We start from the raw sequence: 20,059 nt of genomic DNA on the forward strand, positions 1-20,059 counted from the left end.
TAATTATTAATTTTAATAATAAAAATTATTTAATTATAAAACTTGTAATTTCCAAAAGTTTATACATTTAGTTGTAAAAAAAAATTTCAATTCCTATCAGAAAATGTTATCAAGTCCTTATTTTTTATGAGATGCGCCATATTGTCTCTAAGTTTGTGACAGAAAAACATGAGAAGCACCTAATGCGTAGCTAATATTTTTTGAAAAATTGCTGCATGATGCTTAGATGGTGATCATGAATTACGACTGACTGCACCTGAATCAGAATATGAACCCAGCAATTTAAAGTCAATGCATTACATCTTAAAAGCAACATATTTTTTGGGGGGTGGGGGAGGGAAGAATATTTTCAGAAAAAGAAAAAAAACTTTAACAAACACTTTGAATTCCAAGGTACTTTTTTATTTATACACCTTGAATACATACAACTAGATTTTTGCCTTCAAATGGGAATTGCTATCAGCTTTGACAAATAACAAGGAAAATGATGCAAGCATTCTGTTTTCATGTCTACAGTCATTACAAGAAGATTTCATGTTCACATGCTACATAAAGAATAATCATATTACATGTGTCATCACTGTCAAAATCAAACCAATCAACAAAAATTCTCTGGGAATAATAGCCACATCCTTTTTTGGATAAAATCAACCATTACATGCTGGTCTGTGAACTCCAAGAATTCCACATCTGTTTAGTGAAGATAAAACAGTATATAAGTGTGAATTCCATTCTGTATCTTGTTATCAATTACCAAAATAATTGTTTCATATATGCATGTAATCTTGCTTTGATTTTAGGCACCAAACAAAATTCTGTGTATTAACCCAGAATACAAATACATGCACTTACAAAATTTAACTGAAAATTTATAAAGTAAGAAACTATAAACACCACTTTCCACTCACCACTTTATCGGAAGCTTCAGACACCTGCCCCTTCACCTGTGGATTCCACATGTTATTGTTTGGTATTCCATCCCCCACTGGACCAGGAATAAAGCTCTGCTGAGCCATTGAGAACTGACCTCCCCCAGGACCAATACCCTTAGTGTAGTACTCCATACTCATAGAGCTACTCTGCTGGAGAAAGAATAAAGGTAATCAATGATTACAAAGCTCACTTCAATAAATGTAATGCATGTAAAGGACTTAAGTTTAAATATCAAATAATTGTACAATAAGAATAAAAAATATTTCTATTGATGCGGTGTTTCAGTTAAACATTCAGTAAATGTAGCATTGGAAGGTAACGACAGTAGAGTATATCCTTATATTATTTACAAATATTATCTATGAGAAGATACTGTATCTGAAGCATTTTAGTAGTAAGTATCTCTAGATGCAACATCCCTGCAGGTGTGACTTATAGTTTCTGGAGAAATGAAACTGCTCCAGACTTGAAACTTCAAGACTGAAGCAAAAGTGGGAGGAGGGGTGATTTCGCAAAAAGCTTATCTAACTTTGATGTGAGCTATACAATTTAAAAAGGAAATAAATACCAATAATCAAATTCTATTCATTATACCCTAATTTTCAGCATGGTTGTAGTATTCCATGTACATATACTTAAAGCTTACATTCAGAACTTTGTCCATTTGTTGGTCAGACATGTCTCTCCCTTCCAAAAAATCTGTATGATTTTTAAGAGAAGCCTCACTGGAGGTGATTGCAGGGGAACTGTTGTCATGTATAGAGGAAGTTGTACTCACAGGCCCCCATTGCATGCTTAGTTCTAAAATCAGACAGGTTAGTAACCTTAAATGTGATTCAGATTATTCATTACATAGATGCAGTAAACAATTATGGTTTTTCAGATTAAATCATTTCAATGATTGCAAGTTCTGACAGCAGAAAAGAGTCACTTCATCTTTTTGTACTATATATGTATATAGGAAACTGCTTATATACAGATAAACCTTGTTATCTCGAACTCAATGGGACCAAGAAAAAAATTTGAGATATCCATATATTCGAGATATGATATCAAGGGTAAAATACATAAAGAATAAGTGGTTGGGACCTCAATCACTTTGACATATCCATGATATTCGAGATATCAGTGTTGGAGATACAGAAGTTCAACTGTATTATAAAAGATAAAAAATGTTCCAACAGAAAAAATTGCTTTTAATTTCTTAATTTGGAACAATGCAAAAACATACCATTGGCAATGTTCCAGAAAGCTGGACTGTAGTCATTAGCGGTAGACATGGTAGGTGCTGGAATGGGGCCAGGGGCACGTCGCTGCGCCCTCTCTCCTCCAATAGGACCCATTGGTCGCTCTCCTCCTATAGGTCCTACAGGTCTCCTATCCTCTGTCTTGATCTGGTCAGACAATTGGGGGGACACAGTGAGGGGTGATGCAGCAGGAGGTGGGGGACCAATAGGACCAGGGGAATTCCCATCTGCAACAAGATTGTATTCATTTAGTTTTACTTTAATAATATGCAACACACAAGTCATAATCAGATGTGCATTGGTTATAGTTCATATAAGTTAAATGTCAGATGAAATGTGCAGTGAAATGCATGAGGGGTTGGGATAAATGATAAACAAGGACAAAATGAAATGAAAATGGGAATGCCAAGCAAATGATGATGCCACTGAGAAATTTACCTCTTGGCATCCCACCCATTAATGGAGCACTACTGGGTCGCCCTTGTGTAAGAGGAGAGAAGGGACGTGGTGGAACAGGAGGTTGTCCTGGTACACCCAGGCCTGAGGGGACAGTGTTGCCACTTGTTGGGACCCCCACTGATGGGGATGATCCTGCAGGAGGCTGAGCCTGTCCACTTGCCACAAACTGATGGATCAAGTTGGCAAATTCCTGCTGTGATATCATCCCTGGTGACAACAAGTTAGGTCCTGGGCCACCTAATCAAATTCAAATTTCAAATGGAGTTATTGTAAGGTTCCAATTTAGGAAAATTTTAACCTTGAGTGATATCACAAGACCTAATAATATAGATTTTATGAGACATGCCAAAAATAATTAAATTACCCAAATTTTGCAGCTGCTGAGCCAGTGCCTGTTGGTACAGAAGATATCCCATAGCCAAGTTGTTAGGTGGCATGTTTCCTCCTGGGTGATTTGGCGGAGCTCCTGCTTGGCGTGAAGTGAAATCTGGAGCATTTGGATTGAGTGTACTCTCAATCTTTGGCAGAGTCATAGGTTGAGATGGTGTTGAATATTCCTCTTTCTGACCAGCTGTAGATGAAATGTGACCAGGATCAATACTAGCATTTGTCTGATTTCGTGGGGACATGTTAGTATTAGGTGTAGATGTACTAGATCTTGGAGACATTGATGGGGATTGATTGGGCATACCAGTGCGGAACATTCTACTATCGATTTCATTCATCATCTGAGGTGGCATTTGCATTCCTTTAAATCTCATTTCCATTTCCTGCGGGGATGGGTTTCTGACAGGTCTGAATCCAGGAGCTTTGGCCTGAAGTTGAGGATCAACTTTTGTTGGAGCTAAATCTGATGCAGCACTAGAAGTGGTGAGACTGCCAATCACTCCTGCTGCTGCAACACTGGCAAAATTCATCCTCTCAGAGGCATCATCCTTTTTCAAGAGCTGATCAGCAACATTGCTGAATAAATTATTAAAAGGTGAAAAGGATCCAGCATGAGAATTAGGTGGCAGAAATTGTCCATTTGGCCCTATTACGGTTGGAGCAGTAGGTCCGTTCTGCTGTCCACTTATTATAGGCAATGGTTGTGGATCCTGTTTGTGACTTCCTGGTCGCTGAAGTACCTTGACATTCCCTGGAACAGGTGGTCGTATCTGTACTGGCTTGTTTGGCAATGGCTGTTTACTGATATCAGGTTTAATGGTAAAAACAGGGGAACCTGAGGTTGTCACTTTAGAGGTAGAAGAAGCCAGAGTATAAGAAACTGATGTGTTACTACAGGTACTGAGTGGTACTCCAAACCCTCCTCTATTCTTTGTTTCATTAGGAAACAGTTGGCGAGTGACATTTTTCTCTGGGTTGGTCTGCACTAGTTGGATTGATGAAGTCTGTTTTGGTTGATTCCTCCTTGGGGATGGAACAGGTGGTTGTGCTGGTGGACCACCCCACACCATTGAACTAGGAACAGAGCTACTGACGGTTGTTTGGGATCGAGCACTGCTTGACTGATTTTGACCACGAGGACCCATATTTCTGGTGTTAGAGGATGTCTTTGTGCTGGAAGATGATGTCTGGCCATGTGTTGTTGCTGGAGGCAACACAGTCTCGGGAATAAAGAACATGGACTGGTCTTTAGTGCTGGTCTTGTTCTTATTTTTAGGTAGAAGTTCCAGCAAATCCTTGTCTGGATCTGCTACCAGAGCAGAGATGAGGGTATGAGCCTGCTTGGTTCCTTCCACAGTGCCCCTACAATGACAGGAAGTGATTAGTGTGTAATTGATTAATTTTAATTACACCTCAATACGAGTTTTCACGGCATAACAGCTCTTTTTTCTTCAAAAGTTGAGCTAACCTGATGGTAATGACCCTCTCTCCAGATCCACGTTGTTTCTCTACTTCAATATGTGCCCCTGAAACCTCTCTTATAGCATTGATATTACAACCCCCTCGACCAATTACACGACTGATGGCAGATGAGGGCACTTGCACTTTCTTGGACTTGCAGGAGACTGGTCTGCAAAAGAGTTATTCCAATATAACTACTGCAATGCACAATTATAAATGCGTTTTGGTTTACACTGAAGAGGTTGCAGTTACCTTCTGACGACCTCTTTCCATCCCTCTTCCTTCTTTTGACCTTTCTTTGGGCTTGCTATCACAGGAGTTGACTTCACATGAAGGCTGTGAACAGAGGGTGTCACATTTTCACCATTCTGTTTGTTGACATGCAACACATGGTCTGACTTATCACTGTAAATAAGAAATTGTTTTCTTGCCTTTACAAAGAAAGCAAAGAAAGAACTGGAATCATTTTACAGAGTGCTTTAGATAAGAATTTCTTTTAGAACACAGTATACTTACGGCTTGGTTTTCTCCACATTCTTTCTTAGTTTCTCCACTTCTCTATCACTGATTTTCAAGCTCGCTGGAAGAGTACCAAAGTCATCCAAATCCCCAATACCTGCAACAAGAAACATAATCATAATCTTCAACCCTGTAATTCAGTAAATCAATTCTTTTTTTCTATATTTCTAAAGCAAATTAGCATTTTAATATAATAAAAGAGTTTCAGAGTAGCAAATCCAACTTACCAGATCCAAATGCTGATGAAGCTGAGTTATCCCCCTTTTTCTTCCTGTTCACACTCTCCTGTCCAGTTGAGTGGTTGGAAGTGGTAGTGGTACTAAGAGTCCTGGTGGTAGTGACTGGTACAGGGACATTCTCTACATCTGATACTCTCTCTTTCTCTTTGCGATTTCTCTTGTTCTTTCTAGATTCCGTTGAACTTATGGTAGACGTTTCAACAATGCGATTGTTATTCTTGTTCCTCCCTGATTTGCTGTAAGTTGGTTCACTGGCAGTTGGTAACAAAGTGCCTGAAAAGTAAGGTTATTTAAGATTAATACAAAATGTTAGCATTTAAGATCCATGTACATGTATATGACGAAGTTCTATTAAATTTGTTAGTATTTAACATACATGTACATGTATATAATGTAGTTCTTACAAAATATTATTATTTAAGACACAAGTACATGTATATGTATATACAGTGTATATACATGTAGTTCTAGAAAAGTTTTCATCAAATTAATAAGAACAGATCCTTAATATGTAATTTACCCATGGTCGACACAACAGTGGCAGTTGGGGGAGTCATTGGGATCCTTTCATCAAGGTCTAATTTTTCTTCCTTTTCTGGATGGTAATGGTCATCCTCACAATTTTCTGGTTCTGGTGTAGAGTTCTTACTATTGCTGTTTGTGCTGAACAAAATACAATTGTAAATGTTTGAATCTCTGATACATATGTATTACAGACTCAATCTTTATCAGAAACTTAAGAGCATATGCAATCATTACTATAGTGTATATGAATCATCTTTTAATACTTACTCCTCTTCTTCCTCCTCTGGATCTTTGACATCTTTCTCCTGTTGTTTTTCCTTCTTTTTCTTCTTCTTTCTCTCTCTCTTTTTGGCAGCCGCTGCTTTCTTGTTTTCCTCATGTTGTCTCTCCTTGTCCAACTCCTCCAGTAAAATGTTGGCATTTTTAAAGGCCTCTGCTGCTTGTCGATCTTTAGCACTTACAATGATCTCCATGCACTGTTGACATTTCTTCTGTAGTTCCTATAAGGAAATGTCATTTTATTAATCATCAGGGAAAAAAAGAGTCTGTTAATAATTCTTTAGCAATTTGACTTATTCTAAAATAAATGAAAACTATCTGCATGCATTTTCACACTAGTATAAATAGATCTGTTGTACCTTATCAGACACAGTAGCAATATATCTGGACAGCTCTTGATCCGATGGAAATTGGTTTACATGCTTCACCATCCACTTGCTAACCTTCACATGACCTTTACGAAACGATGACATTAAGCAGGAGACCTTACGATTGTCTTGACTGTCAATATCAGCTCCTGCTGATACCAATAACTGAACAACATCTAAATGACCTCCTGAAACACAACACAGACGTGTAAATATTGAATATCAAGTCCTTCATTAATGAAACTACACATAGATTTATTCATCAATTCTAAATAGTATAGCATCACATTTCTATACTTACCATTGCACGCAAGCCAAAGAGGAGAGTTCCCCTTCTTGTTCTTCACATCTACTGCAGCATTCCTAAAATGTAATCCAGATATATAGGTACATGTACATGCAAGTTTCATTTCAATCATTGTTTTTCAATGGGTACAAATAATTTTCACTGAAACTCTTTTCAATCAGTGTTTTTAATGGGTACAAATAATTTTACAAACCTTGACAAAAGGAGTTCTACAAATCTGTAATGTCCTTTGTCTGCGGCAATAGTCAGAGCAGTGTCCCTTGAGGAAGGAACAGGAGGGGCGTTGACATCAGCCCCTTTATCCAGCAACACTCTACCAACTTCCACATAGCCTCCTGAGGCTGCCTCCATCAGTGGGGTTAGACCAGTCTGAAGTGTGAACAATGTCAATAAATTTTTACAGTGTTTAAAAAAAAATTAGAAAAAACAAATTTAATAGCACTAGTCAATGACAATGTTTAAATCCATAAAACATGCAATACTAACCTTAGCCCTGTGTTCAATATTGGCTTTTCTATCTACCAGTAGACTCACTACTTCATGTCTACCTTGGAAACAGGCCAAGGTCAAAGCTGTGTTTCTGTTTGTCTCAATCTGAAGATGGTAAGTTGATAATAATGCAAACGTTTTCCTCACATTTACATGTGTAATTCTAATGTCCATATAAAAATGATGCTTACCTGTGCATTGATGTCACTTCCCATGTCCAGTAAGAGCTTCACTGCTGCTGTGTGTCCATTCATTGCCGCCAACATTAAAGGAGAAATGCCTAGTTTACTTCCAGTCCTAGAAAAAATTATAAGCACATAACATATAACAAGAATATTTAGCGATCATCTAATTTTGGCATTATTAGTGATGGTTTTGTCAATGCTGAAATGAAGTATTGCTAATAATTCAAGCACAAATACAGTATAATAAATATACTTATCCCAAAATCACTAAAAATTAACTACACTAATATATTTGGCCACTTTTGGATAAAATTGTTAACTTTGTCTATTGCTAAAATAACCTGTTAGTAGTAATTCACTATAATAGAAACAACTACAAGTTTGAAGAAATCCCAATTCAAGACCTCATATTACCTGGAATTGATTTCTGCTCCATGAGACAGGAGAAGTTTGATGATGTTTACATATCCTCCCGAGGCAGCCAGACTTAGAGGGGTATAATCTGAGACATTCCTGTGTTCCTTGTTGGCACCCTTCGAAAGCAACAGCTCAACCACCTGTTACAAAATAGCACAATTTGTCATTACCTGGAAATCAATTCCATCAAAAATCAAACCAGCATTTCATAATACAGTGTTCTTCTCTTACCTCATATCTACCACCAGAGCAAGCCAGAGAGAGTGGAGTGTCTTTTGTTCTCTCTGACTGAGCCTCCATATCTGCTCCTGATTCCAACAAGATTTCAACAACATCAACATGACCTGCTGTTGCAGCCAGAATCAATGGAGTGAAACCTGAAATTCCATCATTCAGTGTAAATTGAAGCTGTTATTATTCAACTCCTGCATCAATTGTTCTTCAGCAAATCAAATGTCAAATGATGTATATTTTATGCAGAATATGTAAAACATTATTACATGTACCTTTTTTGTCCCTATGCTCAATGTCTGCTCCTTTTGATAACAGGAGGTTGACAAGCTCCGAGTGTCCCCCATGACAGGCTAATGTCAATGCTGTGTCATGATTGCTCTCCGTTTGGGAGTCTAGATCTGGGGTACAGAGTGGGGAGATGCTCTGAGGTGAGGCTGGAGAGGGATTGGGGGTAAGTGGTGTGGAAGGTGGGGGAGTTATGGTCTCAATACCCTGCATGTTCCCATTGCCTGTCGCCTGTTGTTGATTGGTGTACAGATGTCGCTTGGTGCGAGCATTCTTTTGTACCTGGGCTGTTTGAGGCGGTGCAGGTTGTGGAGGTTTGATCTGCTGTTGTAACTGCTGTGTCAATATCTGAGCTTGTTGCTGCTGCTGCAGAAGTTGCTGTTGTTGCTGCTGAGTCATTGGCTGTGGTGGCTGAATCAGCTGAAGGGGTTGCTGGATCATGGGTTGCTGTGCAAACTGTTGTTGTGGGATCTGCTGGGGTATCTGTTGACAGGACATAGAAGGATTGGTTATCTGGGGTTGGAAGGTTTGTTGAGACAACATAGTAAGTAGGTGTTCTTGTTGCTCTGGAGTCAGTTGTAATTGAGGGAGCTGTGGAAACTGGATGGTTTGTTGTTGGGATTGATTCTGCTGTTGCTGGGGATTTTGTTGTTGCTGTTGTAGTTGCAACTGTTGCTGTTGTTGATGACGAAGAACAATATTCTGGATTTGTTGTCTGTAAGTTGCCAGAGCCACAGCAGAGTTGTTGTTGGCTGGAGACTGGATACCAGCTGATGATTGAGCAACTTGCTGGTTGGACTGGTTTCCTGAAATAAGAGATATCAGATACTGTATATTGAAGCTGATCTTCTGAATATCACTTTCCCTAAAAGAAAAAAATAATGAGTCCTGAGAATGACTCAGAGAAAAAGCATAATGCATTTCACAACTGACCTTTGTTCTGATCTCCAGGTAGCATGTTCGAAGGAGCTGAGGTTGCAGTTGGTGTGGTAGGAGCACTGGAACTAGGAGTTTTTACTCTGTTCCCTCCCTTACCATTGGCTCCACGTTTTGGGGTATTTCCGTTATTGCGCGGCCAGTCTTTACTCTCCTTTGGTGTGCTGGCTTCAGATGAAGCTGGTGAGGGCAGACTCATGGGCTGACTAGAAGATGCTGGTAACAGATTGGAATCATACGGTATGTTTGGGAATACAATCTGGCCGCTAGCTGCAACATCCGCTGGTAAGAGACTTGTAACTTGTTTGTCAAGGTCATTGGAGGGCTGAGGGCTGGCTGGCGATTCACCCTCTACCTTTTCCTCTGAGGACGACCCCTCTGCACTGTTCTCTTCCTGTTTTATTTTGACTTGTACTTCCAGAGTTCGCTGTAGAACTTTAGCCCCTTGTTGCAGGACATGCTGCAGGTGCTGCTGTTGTTGCTGCTGCTCAAGCTGATGCTGAGCACTCAAGAACAACTGCGCCTGTGCCTTCTCCTGCAATTCTTTCTCGACCTTCTGTAGCTCATGAAGAATCTGCTGCTTCCTAAGGATCTGTTCCTCTCTCGTTGCTGAGGTGCTATCTAATTCTTTTGCCATAACATTATTAATGATTGCCTCTAATCTTTCACTGGCCTTGACATCCAGAGATTCATCTGGTAGATTCCCCATGTCCCCATACTGTGGGGGTGTTGGTGTACTGTCCCCAGGCTGAGGGGTGACGGCTGGGGGAGGGGGTGGTGGTGGTATATTTGTGGTTTTGCTGGGTTTACTTGAACCGTCACCCCCACTGTTGTTATGGTTTCTTTTCCCTACAGATTTCTGCATGTTTTTCCACACCTGGTCAGGATTTCTCAGGGGAAGATTAGCATCCTTCTCACTAGCCTTCTTTATCACATTTTGTGCAGCTAGCAAATAAAAAGATTTACAATTTCATCATCTTTATGATACCTGGAATTTTTCTTTTATACTCCAAAAAATTCTTAGATATTCATGCAAGTTGTTTCTACCTGTTTGGAGAGAGGTAATGTTATTCTGAGCAGGCGAAGAATTGGGATCACTTGGAGGAACAATGTTTCCCAGGCCCTGCACAGGTACACGTGACTGCAACACATAATACAACCCAATAAATATACTAATCACCAAAAATGTGTACTTTCAGCAACTAAGAAAATATAACATTTGAAAAGAAAGAATCCAATTATATATTTTTTGACTAGAATCAGAGGAATACCTCAGGAATGTTGCTCTCTGATGGTACAAGGGCAGATTCAGGGGAATTCATAAGTACTCTGTTTGGATACTCCAACAAAAGCTTGACAACCTGTGTATGCCCACCTTTGGCAGCCTCAATGATCATTGTAGACCCATCCTAAAAAGGGAAAAAAAGGTCCATTGATATGTGTGACAAAGATCTGGAATATTACTTGCATATACAATGTACTTCAATGTTATACTTTTTGGGGATTTCTAACATGAACTTATGCCTTGCCTTCAGTTTGTGGGCTGGGTCAGCTCCATGGGCCAGGAGGAGTTCAACAACAGCCAGATGTCCACCAGCACAGGCAAGAGAAAGGACAGTGTGGTCATTGGTGGAAGTTGCACGGTTCACATCAGCTCCTACAAAATGATTGCCAATATGTATTTTTTAAATCACACAACAATAAAAAAAAATTATCAAAGTGCTCCCTCTACAAATACATATAGAGTGTACACTACCTTTGCTGATGAGAAATTGCACTGTACAGAGATAGCCAGCCCTTGCAGCTTTCATCAGTGGTGTTCTGCCTCCCTCCGACTCATGTTCCTGTGTGAAACATTCATAAATAAATCAGATCATCAAAACAATGCAATTTGACTGAATATTGCAAAAATCATTACATACCAGTTCAGCTCCATGCTCCAGAAGAGCCTCTGCAACATCGGTGTGACCATTTTCACAAGCATATGTCAAAGCTGTGTCTCCAGTCCCAGTGGTAGCATGGACGTTTGCACCTAGAGACATAAATCCTCTCATTAATCTCTTCCAATAAAGTATATATTCATCTCTGTACATCTTTTTAAATTGATGGATAATCATAAATAAATGCCAAGACCAACCTGCTTTCAAGAGATACCGCACAAGATCTAGATGTCCTTCTTGTGCAGCCTCCATCAATGGAGTGCTACAGCCCAGCTCTATGTTTGCCCCTGCTTTAATCAAGAAGTCTGCCACTTCTAGAAATCCCCCACAGCAAGCCAGGGTTAATCCTGTTTCCTGGGTCTCCTCTGTCTGAGCATTAATGTAAGCTCCTGTAATAGAAGGAAACATTTCCTTTAAATTACATGTACATGTACTTCTAAAAAACTTTCACTTGTTCCCTTCTTTAAATCTGAAATCTGAAATCAATACATCAAACAGATGGTATGGTTTAATTGTCTAATGAGGCTGGAAATTGACTGGTAATATGTATTCTTGAACTCATTTGCCAGACATTACTCACCATTTGCCAGAAGTAATCCAACCATTTCCTCATGACCCTCTCTAGCAGCCTCCATTAGAGGAGTGTATCCCTCATCATTCACCTCCTCTAGATTAGCTCCTCTTTCGATCAGCAGGGCTGCCAAATCAACATGGCCTCCACAGGCTGCCAGAGTGAGGGGAGACTCAAAGCTGTCAGCTGGCATATTGACCTACAATACAAAACATGATTCTCTATCACATCATGATAGTTCTTTATTTTCAGTAATATTTCATACCGCATGGAATTGATTGATATGGATCCACCACTGACCTGGGCACCACTGTCCAGCAGAAGCCGTGCCACTTCTACATGTCCATCCATTGAAGCTTCCATTAATGCTGTGTGCATTTCATCTGTCTTGTGCTCTTGATCTGCCCCTGCTTCCAGCAAAAACTTCACCATTTCTAAATGCCCTGTTAACATGCATTACATCTTATATAATTTCTCCAAACATACATGTAGATAAAAACTACTCATTTCACAGAACATAAGTTTAAGCAGTATTCAAAAGCTATACAAACTTACCTTTATAACAAGCTAAGGTGAGAGCACTCTCCTTAAATTCATTAGAGTGGGTGTTGATTCCTGCCCCAGCAGCTAGGAGAATTCTGGCCACACCTACATGTCCCGCACTGGCTGACTCCATTAATGGGGTGTGTCCATTCTCGTTGTGCTGTTCAACATTGGCTCCGGCCTCTATCAATTCTTGCACTACATCTTCAAACCCACCACATGCTGCATAGTGCAGAGGGGTGTTGCCTAGACGAGTAAATATGGATTACAGGAATCAATTTAGATATTAATACATGTAGAAATGATTAAATTTAAGCCAGATTTTGGCATCAAAATACGGTACCTGCAGAGGACTGTGCATTGACATCTGCATCATGAGTGATGAGAAGTTTAACAATGTCCACATATCCCCCACTGGCAGCTTCCATTAGAGGGGTACAGTCTCCCTTGATCCCTCTGTCTTCTACATTAGCCTTCATTGCCAATAAGACCTGTAAAACAATTCACTTCATTGCTTACATGTGAAATAAGCTAAAAAGGAAATTTGTAAAATAAACATTTATTTTCTGCACAATTAAACTGGATGTGAAAGTTTACAGTTCTTTTCCTAAAACTTTCAGAGATATTACATCCAGCATTAGATTCAAAACTTACTTGAGCCAGTTCATAATAACCAGCTGAACACGCTAGTGAAAGTAAGCTTTCTCCTTCTTCAGTGGTCTCATGAACACTTCCTCCCTCGTGTAACAGTTTACGGACTGTTGGTACGTCCCCATCACTGCAAGCTTCAGCCAGGGACCTGGAACTTTAAACAATTATCAATAATATTTAACCCAAGGGATAGATGATGATTTACATTTAAATTTCAAACAGATTCGCTTTGATATCTTTATTTAAGATATTTTCTCCGACTTAACATGAAAAAAAAAATTTCATATCCATTGGATCAAACATATACAATTCATTTATGAATTGATCGGGAAATGTCCAGAAAAAATCTGATTTTTTCTGGACATTTCCCGATCAATTCATAAATGAATTGTATATGTTTGATCCAATGGATATGAAATTTTTTTTTTTATGTTAAAGTATGACAATCTTTGACTGTAAGTGTAGATAAGTACCCCTCTGCTCCTGTTAATTGTCCCTGCTGCTCTGCTCTCATTCTGTGTAGGGCTTGAGCTGCTTCATCTAGCGCACAACTGACCGAGGATGTTAGTTTCCTTAATACTTCAGGGTCAGTCAGAGCTTTTCCATCAGCTGTTGATAGCTTTCCTATGCCTGAAGATAAACCTGTGGTTTTTATACTAATAGGTAACAGAAGAAGCTTCGAAAAGTGTATGTTTATCATCTTTTATATGAACACTGTATACAAAGTATCTACCTTTTAAAAATTTGGACCACACAGTAAAATATTATTTCACTCCACTTTTTAATTCCATAACTGTTTTCCTACTGTAGAGTTATATGCCTTATGTAAAATGAGCTCAATTTTAAAGTCCCTCAAGTCTCGAGATGAAAACAAGACAAAATTGGTTAAAAAAAAAAATCTTGACAAATTTATTTTACTTTCATTCAATCTCTTTGAATAACATATTGCTGCATTACTTTACTTTATAACAATGAACATACTATGGTGCCTATCCAGTACAGTAAGTAGCAGTATTGACAAATCAATCGTAATGATTACCTGCTGCCTCCAATAAGGCCTCAAGTCGGGCGTGTGTTTCAGGGTCTATTGAAGGGATGTTTGATGCCTCTATTCCTTCTGTTGGTAAAAGAAATTTTGGTTCAATATCCTGGTCTTCTTCATCGATGTCATGATCCATTATAAAGGAACCAACCTAGATGAGAGATAAAAATCAGGTATGAAGTCTGTCAGTAAACCATGCTATAGATATGTTTTGTTATAGAATCTGGAAGAATAAATGAAAATGATATCAAATTATATCCACTGAATGTAATGATTAGATCTATCTCCCTGCAAGGTATTGGTACATCATAATTTGTCTCCAGGGAAAGTGCAATAGATATTCAAAAGTGAAGATATTTGTAACTTGAAAACTAATTTTGGAACTATAAATTATTTTTCATTTTAATATCATCCTGCCATTCCTATATTATTTTATTGGTCAAATAAAAGGTTATCACAGTCTAATGATGAAGAAAATGATTTTGAAATTAAAAAAAAAAAGGCATCTGATATTGTTCATGTCTTTCAAATTGTTTATGGATCATATATTAACTTTTACTTTACATGCATCTTGATCAAGAAAAGACAGAGTTAAACATCTTTTCCCTATGAATACTCCATTTCTGACATAAATCAAAACTGTATTGAGATCAGAATCAAAAAGAGTCATATACAATAATTTGGCATCCATTTCCATTTTGTAAAGAATCAGAACAGAAAGCGACACAATTTTAGCGTTTCCAAGTGTTACAAGTACAAAATTGTTTTTAACCTGTCCAAACATAACAGAATGAAATATTATGTTTCAATAAGTCAGCTTCATTTTCATTGTTACCTTTTTCTTCATCAAAATCAAATGACTTCTGTTAAAAATGTCAATTCAGAAGTTGTGTTTTTGAGATATAGAAGTCCTAATGTCTAGGTGCTACAACAAAATGAAACTTTGGGGGATGAAGATAAGAGAGGCTACCTCTAGTCAACAATAATTTAAATAATGTCCATTTGAATGGGGTCCCCCCCCCCCCAAAAAAAATAAACCACTGTATCAATAAATACTCTGCATCAAAAAAAAAAAAAACCATGTGTTTAATGTGCTTCTCAATGAGCAATCCTATGGTGTCAACAGGTCAGGGTGTAGGGGTCACCCAAAATAGAAGTATGCATGAAAGACTTTTTTTTGCTTTTATGGTGCAGTTTTTCTCTCCTTTCTTTGTCACCCCCTATTGTTTTTTTTCTTAGTTATGATGCCTAGACTGTGTACCTGCCTAATAAGGGGAACCTATACTTGCCAAAGTTTGAAGGTTATGGAAATCCAGAAAAATGCTTTCACAAAAAACCCTGTGCCTTTTGCTTATCTGAAGATCTATAAAAATAGACAGAATTTTTTAGAACTGATAGAATACAACTTCCTTTCACAATCCATTCTAAATCTGTTACGATATCCTCCCCTGGGGCTAATTGCAAGGGTGGGGGGGGTCAGAATCTTGTTTTTGGCCATTATGCATTTTTACACTAAGGCTGTGGAAAGGATATACATGTATAAACATTCATAAAAGATTCATAGTCTTTTTTTTTTTCATTTGCCAATTACTCCATGTGTATGATATGCACATTATAATATTGAAGGTTTGCTTTATAAAAATGTGCAGTAATACAGTATATAATTAAGAGATGAACTTTAGAGTTTTACACCACATCTGATTTCCTATTCAGATGTCAGTCATTATAAATATGCTAGAAATTAAGATTGTGATTTTTATAATTTTATGCATGATCATGGGCATTCACTATTAATATTAGCTCTTTGGTTTTTTATCAGAATATGTAACAACTGATCTATTTAATGCTATTTGATCTTCTTAATGCTCATGAATCTCTGTTATAACATTTACATCACCAAGACTAATTAATTTTTAGATGTTATTGTGTCTGTTGTATAGAAAAAAAATATTTTTTTTAATTTGAGTTTATTGTGAACATAAAATTAAAAAGACAACCTTAGTTTCAAATACATGTACTATGCCCATTCTTTTTAATCTCCTAAACAAAAAATACTATATATGAACAGACCTGCATCCCCATAACTAATGTTTTCAGTAGTCATCAGTCAGCTAAATTTGATCTTTATGCAGGAAGCATTTTTTACTTTCAATGCACAGAAAATTTGAGATCACATTCATAAAATTATTCATTACTGTTACAGAAAAAATGCCTTGAAAGTTGAAACTGTACCTAATTTACACATGATGACTCTTTGGGCAAAAACTCAACGAGTCAGAAAATATTTTCAAAACTACTTTGCATCTCAATCTAATCTGCCTTGATGTTTGAGAGCATCCATTTGGATATCTATTAATTGTAATTTAATTTAAAATTCTAATTTAAGTCAAAAATCATAAAAATTTAATTATACTCAAATCAGGAGAGTAGGCACATCTGAATGAATCCGTTATTGATGCGCCCTGTTTTTACTTATTTTTGAAGAATTGATTTACTCCTTTAATTTTTATAGTGGCATATTCCGATTCTTCTAATTTGTGAATCGAAAGTAGCCCAAGATGTGGCAAGACGTGTTGTAGATAGCCCAATAACACAAATATTGCAAGTGTCTGACATAATTGTCATCTTCAGATTATGACAACAAGAGATATTGAATTTGTAAAACAATGAATTCTTGTTGTTCATTCTTTAAAACATGGATTGATAGTACCTAATTTTAGAATGAATATCATTTGTTGAAACAATAAAAAATTCCTTATTATATTTCATTGCCATTTTTCCCAAATGAATCGTACCATTTCCAATTGAAAGAAAAGAAAATGCTAAATATACAGTACCTGGCCATAAGCGAGTCATAATTAACTTTTATTTTTCCACTAATATTTTTGGGAAATATTGCAGTGTTATCTGTTGCTTATTTTTTACGACTAAAACACCATAAAAAGGAGATTTTTTTGCAGTTTCTTCACATAATTTCAACCTAATTTTACCTGTGAATATTGTGGGGATATCACCTGTTAAATGCAAAATAAAAAAGTTAAGACTCTAATTTATTAAGAAATCATAGTAATTTGAGTTTAGAAATTTTTGTCTCGACAGTTTCATAAATCATTCTCAATGATTAGTGCACCATTTTGTTTAGTATTTAAGGACAAGAAAATTGAACAATTCTGCATGATTCATTGAAAAAATCATGGAAATTGGGCTAAAATTGACCTCACAATAAGATTTTATAAAAGTAAGTTTTTCAATAAAATATACTGTGAAAATGCAACTATGACTCACTTATGGCCATATACTTATCTTGTGTTTATACCTGCCCTACTTTCAGTTCATATTTTATGACACAAAATCTGAGATTATGGTGTTGCCATGCTTGTTTGATAAAACATCAGAAATCCAAGGGTAAAATTATAAGAAAATATACTTCACTCCAACTGCTACTCACTAAATTCACAATCTACATCTGAATTTACATTTTCTGTGCATATCATCCTGAATATACAAATCATCAAGGAAATTTCAGTCAACACCTCTTTTTATCTCTTTTTCATATTCAATCTACCCTACACTGATCATCAAAACTATAGAAAACTTTCATTTCCCTAAAATGTGATGACAATTATATTACTGTGAAAGAAAGTTGTGGAATGGAAGTCCCAAATGAAATCAATATCATGTGCAAATTAATTTGCATACATTATCCTACATACTTCCATATCTGTGCATTCTATATTTCTGAAATCCTTAGACTACATTGATATTAATCGTATTTTACGTATTTCAGAGAGACAAAATTTGTAGCAAAGGATTATGTGCACTTTCTTGGTGGAAAAATGGTCACATGCTTTTGTCCAATTAGAAACGCAGGTTCCTGACGATAAGTATTTACACATTTTCTGCAAATTACTGACATCAAATTGATTGAGACGTGGACATTAACACGAGACTTACATCAGAAACCTCGTCATCATCACTTATGTCTTGGCCAAATGTTGACTGCGAGGACTGTATGGCTTCGTTTTTCTCTAGCGATGGATACGGTACTGTCTGACTACCTTGCTCGATTTCGACAGTTCTAATGTTTTTATTTGTTGATACATTTTCATCTGAGGTAACATTCTGCATTGTTGCGATCAAACTTATCTCAAAAACATAAAATTATTACGTTTCGTTCGATTCAAACTTGTTCTTGGTGTGCAATTCTCCTCATGCTAAGTTGCCACCTTGACCGCCATTACCAATGTTCCATTGCAATGTCCCGGATGAACATATGTGCGCAGGAGCAGACAACTAATAAATTTTCCGGAAGCATGCGTGCGATGTGGGAAGTGCGCATTTTTTTAAAATCGAAAAACCAATTTTCAATACACATTTCACTGAAATGCAAATAGTTCAATAAATATTCGTCAATGTTTGGATGAGGCGAACAAATGTCAGACATGTGGCGTCGGCCCAACAACACCTTGGTCCACGGACATTTAGCTCAACGTCACTTCGACCGAAAGGGCTGGGCCCAAGGCTATTGACAAATCGGCCGAAAATTAAAAACTCAGGGGCCTGTTTTACTAAAGAACTTGCGGCTAAGAACAACTTAAGTTGTTTTTAAATTTTTGCCAAATCAATCATTCTGTGTAAAATTGCTAACGTAAAAGTATAGTCCTTCTACATTACTCTTAAAAAAAACAAAACATTAATTTAATGATTTTCAATGTAAATAAAAGTTATAAGGAAGTTATAAGCCGAATTCCATTTTTGGTCTTAGTCGTAAGTTCTTTTGTAAAACGGGCCAAAGGCCTGTAGCAACAGCTTCAAAAGGGGACCACCCACCCCCACCCCCACCCCCAAAAAACGTAAACTGACCAAAATTATTTGACAATAAAAAAAGCTAATTTACTGTCCAAATCCTGGAATTTGCCAGTGTTTGGCCTTACAACTTAAAAAAAGTGGGGAGAGGGACCAATAACCCAGCCGCGGCATTCTACGGGCCTGAAAGTAGCCGTCCATCACTATGATAACTTCAACCCAATGTGCAAGTTGGGTAAAATTTTGAATTAAACAAATAATAAAAATAAATCATATGTTGAGCAGAGGTGTCTTGAAATTTCGGCCGAGACGTCGGGCTAGCGCAACGGCCTCAGGCAGTTTTCGTGGTTGACGTGATCATGTCTCTTTATGAGATTTGATCACATGACCAACCACTATTAGTTTTAAAATGATACCTTTTTTCTTAATAAAGTCTAAAAAAAAAAAAAAAAAGAACTGGGGGGGGGGGGGGGTGGAGGGTCACTATTGTTCTCCAGGAGGGAGTCAGCCTTCAGGGGGAAGTCTCAAGCTATGTCACTGGTACTGGCAAAATTATATTGGGGGAGGGGCGGATCAAGGTACTTGCATTTCCAATTAAGATACTTTGATTTTAAATATATATCACTGCATGAGTTAAAATTTTAAGGTCATATGTCTTCAAAGTTGAAGATGGTGATTGAATTTACTAGAATTTCTTCATTCTTCAATTTAGTTAAGTAATTACTAATTAGTATTTCAAACGACAGAAAGTGTCTGATATTTTCAAGGTGCTATCTTACATTTTTAAACCAAAAACTGGTCCCATATTTATAAGCTACGATTATTCGATTCGGTCGATTAAGACATTCCCTTGTCCCACCATTTTTTAGGAGGGAAGTACGAAAGAAATGCTTCAAAGATAATGATTATTTTATTTTACTTAGCTTACAGAACTAATAACTAATATCCAGTTCAATATCCCTCTTCAATTGTGTGTGTGTGTGTGTGGGGGGGGGGGGGGGGTTATAGATCCTTTGTCACAAGAGAGATAACTCGCTAATTCATAAATCTTCAACTTACAACTTGTTTCCATTTTCAGTGAAGTTTACTGAAGAACTGCGCCTACCTCCAAGTCAATTTTCAAAAGTTAACATATTTGAATGATTTTTTCATAATTATAGAGATATTTATATGAAGTTTCATAAAACACTAGTTCTTTAAGAAAAGAAAGAGAGATAACTCTATAATTTTGGTAAA

At 37.3% G+C, this 20,059-nt stretch overlaps 1 protein-coding gene across 3 annotated transcripts; it reads right to left on the reverse strand.

Moving 5' to 3' along the window:
* Positions 1-380: 380 nt before the first annotated feature.
* Positions 381-18,288, reverse strand: LOC133199470 (ankyrin repeat domain-containing protein 17-like). 3 transcript variants are annotated; one of them, XM_061335277.1, is made up of 35 exons: positions 17,972-18,288; positions 14,015-14,168; positions 13,449-13,605; positions 12,979-13,123; positions 12,668-12,815; positions 12,337-12,570; positions 12,082-12,224; positions 11,791-11,980; positions 11,408-11,599; positions 11,193-11,302; positions 11,027-11,114; positions 10,800-10,927; positions 10,542-10,679; positions 10,318-10,411; positions 9,268-10,215; positions 8,322-9,140; positions 8,047-8,192; positions 7,813-7,955; positions 7,405-7,510; positions 7,211-7,318; positions 6,918-7,093; positions 6,719-6,780; positions 6,409-6,605; positions 6,038-6,270; positions 5,766-5,908; positions 5,234-5,518; positions 5,004-5,103; positions 4,740-4,892; positions 4,495-4,656; positions 3,004-4,388; positions 2,619-2,876; positions 2,165-2,407; positions 1,580-1,734; positions 909-1,082; positions 381-690 (listed from the first exon to the last, which is right to left on the reverse strand). In XM_061335277.1, the coding sequence occupies exons 1-35, from the start codon at positions 18,143-18,145 to the stop codon at positions 655-657; spliced, it is 8,127 nt and encodes a 2,708-aa protein (XP_061191261.1). In that variant the 5' UTR covers positions 18,146-18,288; the 3' UTR covers positions 381-654. The 3 variants fall into 3 exon arrangements, with proteins under 3 accessions (XP_061191261.1, XP_061191260.1, XP_061191259.1); XM_061335276.1 differs by having other exon boundaries at positions 12,979-13,129; XM_061335275.1 differs by having other exon boundaries at positions 909-1,079; positions 12,979-13,129; positions 13,449-13,617.
* Positions 18,289-20,059: the final 1,771 nt, after the last annotated feature.

The sequence above is a fragment of the Saccostrea echinata genome, unplaced genomic scaffold (assembly GCF_033153115.1).
Source record: "Saccostrea echinata isolate AGI-Se365-2 ecotype Australia unplaced genomic scaffold, CSIRO_AGI_Sech_v1 ptg000034l, whole genome shotgun sequence".
NCBI lineage: Eukaryota > Metazoa > Mollusca > Bivalvia > Ostreida > Ostreidae > Saccostrea > Saccostrea echinata.